Here is a 9,475-nt window from a genome sequence, read left to right on the forward strand (position 1 = left end):
AATATCTAAATACATATGGTATAGTATCTATATACACCTATACATACGGTATATAATATATGTATTCATATGGTTTATATATAAATAAATATACATATAGACTTATAATACTATATAAGTATAAATCTACTAATTATGATTATCATATATACATACTAAGCTTAATATAATTATATATATACGGTACTTCATATATACTTAAACATAGAATACATAATAAATATGTATATACATATTTACGTACAATATTTATATAAATATATATATAACAGAATAGTCATACACACATAAACATATACATCTATTTTTTTTTATAACAGAATATACGTAAGTACTATACTTATATAAATGAATTTTTTTTAAAAAAAAATTCTTTTTGTCAACATAAAACATAAATATTTCGAAAATAATAATAATATTTTAAAAGAAAAATACTTACAAAATTTCGGGGTGTTACAAATTGGTATCAGAGCAGTTCGAACCTTTGGGAGCCTAGGTTGTGATAGAGCCTAGGTTTGAATTCTAGAAATTAAAGATATTGTTGGAAAAGAAGTCTAGGAATGTGACTAGTATCTACGATTGGATTTCGTGGCGAGGTTATGAGTTGAATTTATTTAATTGTTTATTGATTATTTTTGAAATAAATATATATATCCATATACATTTAAAAATCTATTTTGTCATAAATAATATTTTTTTTTTCAAAAATTCTAGCTTTTTGTCAACATAAAACATAAATATTTCGAAAATAATAATAATATTTTAAAAGAAAAATACTTACAAAATTTTGGGGTGTTACAATGGCTAAGAAAACCAAACATGATCATGGAGAATCCAGCAGGTCACGGGTACGACCTCAAGCTGCAGTTCAACAAGCTCCTCAGGAGCGAGGATCAAGGTCGCTCAGGCACTTGACGCCTCTTCAGCGCACTCTAGCGGATGATTATAAAAGCAAGCAGCTATCCGTCGGTCGTTTCTTTGACGACAATGTTTTGACAGAATTTGGTTGCCTAAACGAGGTTAATGGACTGATAAGGCATCGTCAACTCCGCCGTCTATTCGAGTGGAGAGGACCCACATATGCGCCAGTCACTTTCGAATTTTTGGCGACACTTGAGATCAGAAAAGAAGTTAATAATGCAAGAGAGTCCATTTTGTTCACACTGTTTGGCAACCACTACAGCTTATCAGTTAACACTTTGGGTGTTACTCTCGGATTCCATGATGCTGTGGATATTTCTTTACCATACTTCAGGACCTTTAAGGAGGATTTCGATTCAGAGGCTGTAGCTGTGTAATACTAGAGGAGCATAACAGACAATGCACCTTACAACTCATCCAATCTCAAGGCAAAGCTCATCACTAAGAATGCTTTAAAGGCTGTCAGATTAGCCTTTGCAGTGAATCTCTCCGGTAGAACCACCAACCGCAACAAAGTCTACAAGCAAGATCTATTCTACATGTGAGTGGGATGTGGGGGTGGTAAAACGAAGAGTCATGAACTCCCCGAGTGTCGTGTCTCTCGCGGATGGCAAATTGGAGAATATACGGGTTTCCTATCTTGAGTTGTTTGGATAACACGAAGGTTGAACATATAGAGGTTGATGAATTGAAGTAGCAAGGGTGCAAAGGTTAAGAAGATTTAAGGCAAGTAAATGTAAATAAAAGCGGACAGGGGCTAGAATATCATGGAGATTGGTTGGAAGTGTCTAGTAGAGGATTGATTTCCATCGAGTTATGGTTGAAGGAGCTTGGAACATTGTCCTGAGTGGCGTCACACTCAAGCTCCCAATCCTCAGTCGGTTGGGCAATTTCGTCAAACACTTTGTCTACAAGTTCCATCCGGATCTCATCTTCTCATATTGAGAGCGGGAGATGTGGGTAGTGGGCTACATCTCTTTGCGATATCTCGCCAAAGAGATGATCCTATACTCTTGAAGAGATCGGGGCCCTCGATCTAACAAGATCATACAAAACATACACACAATTTCAACATTCTCCAAAGAAGTCAAACTCATTTATCTATTTTAGATCATGAACACCAAATCTCCATTCTTCCTAGCCCCAATCCTAGGGGTTAGCCCTTCATAGGCTTTAACAACATCATCTCATTCAAATAGACAAACATATTTACAAGATCAAGATAAAAGCAAATAACTTTAGGAAAAAGGAAAAGCAAGAGAATTCCAAAGAGAAAACAAGTTTTAATGAAAGAGTTTACCCAAAGGATCTCAAGGCTATGGAGATCCAAGTTCTCTCCTCCAAGGAGCTCTTCCTCCTCTTCCTAATCCTATCTAACCCTAACCTAAAATAAGAAGTGAAAAATTGACAAAAGACTCCCTCCTCCTAGCTGAAATGTCCCTTAAATACTAAAACATCGCGCAGAATTCTGGTGCCTGTCCACGCCTGATCACACGCGTGTGGACTGGCGTGGACGGTTACTGGAATGATTCCACGCCAGCTCACACGCGTGGTGGTGCTCGTGGGCGTTAATTCTTCCGTTTTCATCTCTTTTGTTGTTTCCGGTTTGGTCTTTGTGTGTCCCCATGTGGATTGGTTCTTCTTTTCACTGGTTCACGCTCTCTTTGGTTGATTTCAGCCTTCAATCCTGTGGGAATCCTTCAAAACACTCCACATAAAACTCTTTTGCAATTTGTTAGTAAAATAACACGAAAACGCATAATTACATTCTTCAAGACTTTGTTTTGGCAAGAAATCAACTTAATTAGTTCTAGATAATTAGGTACTTTGGGCGTCTATCAAAGTTTCCACACTTTAGATTGCTCGTCCACGGGCAAATTATACATTCAAAGCCTTCTCATTTAGATGCCAAAAGTATCTAAGCTAAAGATATGCTCATTACAATGATTAGTATTCATTCAAAACACAATATGCCAGGAGATGTGAAATCCTTCACAATATCTTCAAGGAATGATAAAAATGTGTCATACACTGCTACAAATATTCAAACAAAGCAAAACCCCTGTTGGTCGTAATTTGGACAGTTAAGAAGTTTTCACGATATCAAGCATACAGTCCAAAATTTCATTCACCTCTTATTGTGCGAAGGCCTTAAGCTGATCCCCTAGTGGGAACGATGTACAAAACCTAACCAATCGGCCTCCCTTATCGCCAAAGCCCAACGTAAAAGTAAGTGAAAATAGGTCCATGGGCCTCTCTCCGCTAGTGGCTTGGGCGGTAACTCATTCTTATCACTTCCTAGGGTGACATCATCAAGCGACCCGACTTCACATGGAGCTCCATGTTTTTTCGAAGACAGTGCAATGGGTGCTTGAACCCTAGCGAAGCGGCTTTCCTCATCTCAATTTTCTCATCTCCTAGGGCCATTTTATTGTGAGCAACCGACTCTAGATATAACATTTATGTATTTTGAAGACTATGGTTGCTCACCACTTAGCGAGATGGCTTTCCTTGTATCTTATTTCGGGGATTGGCCTTTTTTCCTTTTATACTCTTTTCTCCGAACAACCCCTCATGCCTTTTACTTTGGGAAAAGAGATATTTCACTCAATGCTCAACAGAAAGCTCTTCTTTTGCCCCATGTTCTATTCTATGATTATTCAATTCCGGGCTTCGCTTAACTTATCTTTCTGAAATTAGGGGTTGCACACTCCCACTTCGAGAGATCCTTAACTAAGGTCTTTACAAAATAAGAGGCGAATACCAAACAAGCATGCAAATTTTCAAATTTTAAAGGTCAAGATAGGGGTACTTCCAAGGTTATTCAAAGAGGAAACTTTTTGGCACAGATTTAGCATTCTCCAAAGATAGAATGAATAACAACACATACTTGTGGCTTGATTATCTTTCAAACAAATGAGATAGAGCTTTGTTTAATAAAATTTTCATTTTAAGCACAGCTCTTTCAACACTTTAGACCAAACATCGTCCTCGATGTTGACTTAGAATATAATGAAACAAAGAAACAACAAAACATGCATTTTTCCACACTTTAAAATGATAACATGAGGTTCACATAATAAATAGACAAGGGATAAGAGGTAAAGAACCTAGTAAGCATCCCACATCATGTTGCTCCTAATGCTTGAATAGATGACTCTCATATTCTTGCAACGAGATCTGTATGGAAATATAGAATCTACAAAATAGAGAATCTCAACTTGGAGGGTTATTTGATAAAATGAGGTAAAGATGATAATAAAGCAAGGTAAATAACGGGTTGCCTCCCGATCAGCGCTACGTTTAACGTCTTTAGCCCAACGAGAATGATATGAGGATTTTGTTACTCAACATCCCAGGGTACTAGCCTGTAACACTGGACTACTCCTTGTGCATTTTCCATCCCATAGTATTTCTTGACTTGGTGGCCGTTTACTTTGAAAGTTCCTTTCTCGGGATGCATGACTTCCAAAGTTCCATAAGAAAAAACCTTTGTAACAATATATGGCCCCGTCCATCGCGATTTGAGTTTTCCAGGAAATAGTCGCAGTCTAGAATTGGATAACAACACCTTATCTCCTTCAGTGAATTCTTTGTTCTTCCTGATGTGCATGTCATGATAAAACTTCGATCGTTCTTTGTAAGATCTGGATGTCTCATAGGCAAGCAAACGTCATTCTTCCAATTCATTCAGTTGAAACATTCTCTCCTATCCTGCTATGGTTAGATCTTCATTCAGTTTTTTAATGGCCCAATATGCCTTATGTTCGATCTCAACCGGGAGATGGCATGCTTTGCCATATACCAATCTGTTTGGAGTAGTCCCTATTGGCGTCTTTTAAGCAGTCCGAAAAGCCCATAAAGCATCGCTAAGCTTGTCAGCCCAATCCTTTCTGTGTCGAGCCACTGTTTTTTCCAAGATGGCCTTGATATCGCTATTTGCATTCTCAACTTGCCCGGTAGTTTGAGGGTGATACGGGACTCCCCCCCGATGTTGTATGCCTTGCTTTTGAAATAATCTCCGCATGGGCACGTTTCGGAAGTGTGTTCCCCTATCGCTAATGACAATCCGTGGCACTCCAAATCTTGTAAATAATTTCTTTAGAAATCTTGTTACGCTTCTGGCATCATTGTTTCGAAGTGCTTCTGTTTCAACCCACTTTGATACGTAATCCACTGCTATAAGGATATATTTGAAACCTTTGGAATCCGGAAACGGTCCTGCAAAGTCTAATCCCCATATATCAAAAATTTCGCATGCCAGTATGTAGTTTTGTGGCATCTCATCTCTCCCAGTGATGTTCCCAGTCCGTTGACATCTGTCACAATTTCTTATGCAAATCTGGGCGTCCCGAAATATTGAGGGCCAATAGAATCCTGCTTCAAGTACTCTCCTCGCAGTTCTGTTTGCCGAGTGATGGCCCATTCGGTGGCATTCTCCCAGAATTTCGTGTCCTTCAGCCTCTGTTACACAACGTCGAATTATTTGATCAGCACATACTTTAAAGAGATATGGCTCGTCCCAGAAATAAAATCGAGATTCTGCTATTAATTTTTTCCTGGCATGTATATCCAAGAACTCCGGTAATTCTCCCCCGACAAGGTAGTTGGCCAGATCCGCATACCAAGGTGTGAGATAGAGACCCATCAATTTCTCTTCAGGAAAATATTCATTCACGTTTCCAGTCATATTTTGTCCTTTCTCATTCTCTAACCTTGACAAATGATCTGCTGCACTATTTTCAACTCCTTTTCGGTCCACAATAGTCACGTCAAATTCTTGCAATAACAAAATCCATCTGATCAGTCTTGGCTTTGCTTCAGGTTTAGACATAAGAAATCTGATAGCCGCATGATCAGTATTAATGATGACCTTTGACATCAAGAGATATGATTTGAACTTATCTAATGCAAACACTATTGCAAATAATTCTTTCTCGGTCGTGGTGTAGGCTTGTTGTGTCTTTGTCAACATTCGACTAGCATAGGCAATAGGCTGAACTTTCTTGTCATTTTTCTGCCCTAGCACAACTCCAATAGCGAAATTGCTCGCATCGCACATTAGCTCAAAAGGTTGATCCCATTTTGGTCCTACAAGAATTGGAGTATGTACCATGGCATCCTTTAAATTTTGGAAAAACTTGCATAACATCCTCATTTAGTTCAAATACAACGTCCTTTTCCAACAGTTTAGTTAACGGTCTTGCAATTTTCGAGAAGTCTTTTATAAATCTTCTGTAGAATCCCACATGTCCTAAGAAACTCCTCAGGGATGTCACGTTGTGCGGTGGTGGCAGGGTTTCAATAATTGCTGTTTTAGCTCTGTCAACCTCAATTCCCTTTTTTGAAATTTCATGGCCAAGCGCAATTTCTTCCGTGACCATGTAATAACATTTCTCCCATGATAATGCCAAATTCATCTGCTAACATCGTTTTAAAACCTTTTCTAGATTTCCAAGGCATTCTTCAAAAGTTTCTCCAAAAATTGTGAAGTCGTCCATGAATACTTCCATAAAATTACCAATGAAATCTTTAAAAATAGCCAACATGCAGCGCATGAATGTAGCAGGGGCATTACAGAGATCAAACGACATTCTCCTGTAAGCAAATGTACCAAACGGACAAGTGAATGTTGTTTTCTCTTGATCCTCCAAGGCTACAGGAATTTGAAAGTATCCACTCATTCCGTCCAAGAAACAGTAGTAGCCGTATCCGCTTACTTTCTCAATCATTTGATCTACAAAGGGTAACGGAAAGTGGTCTTTACGAGTGGCTTCGTTGAGCTTCATATAATCAATACAGACTCTCCATCCAGTTATCTTTCTTGTGGGAATCAATTCCTTGTTATCATTTTCGGTTACTGTGATTCCACCTTTCTTGGGCACCATATGAGTCGGGCTGACCCATGCGTTGTCCGAAATAGGGTAAATCATTCCGACATCCATAAGTTTGATCACCTCGTTCTTCACGACTTCGAATGTGTTCGGGTTAAGTCGACGCTGCGGTTGTGCTACAGGTTTGGACCCTTCTTCCAATAGAATTTTATGTGTGCAAATGGCCGGATTAATATCTTTCAAGTCAGTCATCCTCCAACCGATTGCTTCTTTGTTTTTCTTCAGCACTGCTATCCGTTGTTCTTTTTGGTTATCCGAAAGATTTGTCACGATGACAACTGGCAACTCCTTCCCTGATCCTAGGTAAACATACTCAAGGTGTGCAGGCAAAAGTTTCAACTCTCCTTCCTGTATTATCACTCCGTCCTCCTTTCTTTTCTCATTTCCATCATCAAATTCCTCCCCAAATTCATCAAATTCATCCCCATCATTTCCAACCGTTTCCTCCGAGACTTCACCAACAGAGTTTATATTTTCAACGAATTCAGAAGCATAATCATTATCAATTAAATTAAAACGATCAACCTCTCGGTGTAAAGCAATATGTAAAGTGTTAAGCTCATGCTCAAAAGTATTTTCATTACAATTCCTGGCCCCTATGGGACATTCCCAATTAAAATCATGCCTTTTGGCTTTGGGCACTTCCCATAAATAATCAATTTCATCATGCACGTAGTCGACAAAAAAAATTCATCCCCATCTAGAGGATATTTCATAATTTTGGTTACGTCGAAGCTGGCGGACTCGTCTCCCACACGGATAACGAGTTTGCCTTCCCACACATCTATCAAAGCTATAGCGGTTGCCAAAAAAGGTCTGCCCAAGGTGAGAGGGATCTCCACATCTGGGTCCATATCTAAAATCACAAAGTCCACTGGAAAAATGAATTTATCGACTCAGACCAAAACATCTTCCACTATACCCCTAGGGTATTTGGTGGATCGGTTAGCTAATTGAATGCACATGCGTGTAGGCTTAAGAGTTCCTAAATTCAATTTTCGATATAGTGCAAAAGGCATCAAATTAATGCTAGCACCTAGATCTGCCAAGGCTCTATTAAAAGTAGTGCCTCCTATATTACAAGGTATAGTGAAACTTCCCGGATCTTTTAACTTCCGGGGCACATCCTTATGTAATATAGCAGAACATTCTTCTCCTAACACAACAGTAGCGGTTTCAGCCAATCTTTTTTTGTTAGATAAAAGATCTTTAAGGAATTTGGCATACCTCGGCATTTCTCCTAGTGCATCAATAAATAGCATGTCAATGTGCAGTTGGCGTAACATTTGTAAGAACTTATCATACTTGGCATTGTCGATGTCAGTGCGGAATCTTTGAGGAAATGGAAGTTTTGCTTTCGGCACTAGTGGTGGCTCTTGCATGATTTCTTTTCCTTTTCGAGAGGGTTGTGGTTGTATGTCTTCCCTTCTGAATTCTTCTTCGAGTGCTCGTTCAACTTGCGTTGCGTTGGAAGTCTCATCATCGTCCATCCTTGGTTCTTTTGTCGGAACAGATTGTGGCGGAGGTGGAACAGCTTCTGGAAGTGCTCTCCCGCTTCTCAGTGTTACAGCGTTCACATCTGTTTCTCCCTGGACTTGAATCATTTCCATAATCTTTGCGAGTGTGCTCTCAACCGTTTGGAGCGGTGAGAGTGTTTCGTGGCGAAGCTCTTGAATTTCTCCCAGCATCTCTTTAGTGATAGTTTCTTTGAGTTTAGCATTCTCCTCCCTCGTTTCTCGTATAAAATCATTTAAGGGTTGTTCGAGGGTGGTTTGGTTGTTTTCGGGCGTAAGAGGCTGTTCTGGGGAAGTAGAAGAATAGGCATACATCTCGGCTCGGTCCACGTCGTCAACACGCGTGTGACCCGGCGTGGAATTGTTCCAGTGAGCTCCCACGCCTGTACACACGCGTGTTGCTCGCGTGGATTGGTCACTACTCGCAAAATTTTAAGAATTTGGATGGTTTGGCTCGTCAAGGTTTGTTGGAGGGTAATATGGAGGCATCTCATGAGTATGATATCTCGGAGGTTGAAAATGTTGTGTTACGTAGGCTTGTTCATGATAATAAATTGGTGGTGGAGGTATTGGATATGGAAAAGACGGTGGGTAAGGAAAAGGGTAGTTATGATAGTATCGAGGCGGTGGATATGGTGGTTGGGGTGGTGAAGGATAGTAAGGATTCCTTCCGTATGGCATATAACTATGGTAAGCTCGATCATCAGGTGGAGGTGGATCCATGATTGCGTCAAAGAGGTCCTGCAATCAAGTTTTCAGACAAGGAATCGGAGCACAAGAGGTAGCTCCTTACACAGATTAGCGCAAGTGGCGTATAGTTGGGTGCGAAAGTGCAGATAGCAATAAACAAAAACAAAGAAGAATGAAATAAGCAAGTTATCCAAATGATTCAAGATAGTAAAACTTTAAATTCACCATTTGCCATCCCCGGCAACGATGCCATTTTGATGTTGTGTATTGCGTGAGTGGAATGTGGGGGTGGTAAAACGAAGAGTCATGAACTCCCCGAGTGTCGTGTCTCTCGCGGATGGCATATTGGAGAATATACGGGTTTCCTATCTTGAGTTGTTTGGATAACACGAAGGTTGAACATATAGAGGTTGATGAATTGAAGTAGCAAGGGTGCAAAGGTTAAGAAGATTTAAG

General features: G+C 39.7%; 1 protein-coding gene across 1 annotated transcript; it reads right to left on the reverse strand.

The window, feature by feature from the left end:
* Nucleotides 1-4,759: 4,759 nt before the first annotated feature.
* On the reverse strand, nucleotides 4,760-8,644 carry LOC116023374. The gene is made up of 4 exons (XM_031264368.1): nucleotides 7,852-8,644; nucleotides 7,588-7,689; nucleotides 6,642-7,267; nucleotides 4,760-6,043 (listed from the first exon to the last, which is right to left on the reverse strand). The coding sequence occupies exons 1-4, from the start codon at nucleotides 8,642-8,644 to the stop codon at nucleotides 4,760-4,762; spliced, it is 2,805 nt and encodes a 934-aa protein (XP_031120228.1).
* Nucleotides 8,645-9,475: the final 831 nt, after the last annotated feature.

The sequence above is a fragment of the Ipomoea triloba genome, chromosome 6 (assembly GCF_003576645.1).
Source record: "Ipomoea triloba cultivar NCNSP0323 chromosome 6, ASM357664v1".
Lineage (NCBI taxonomy): Eukaryota > Viridiplantae > Streptophyta > Magnoliopsida > Solanales > Convolvulaceae > Ipomoea > Ipomoea triloba.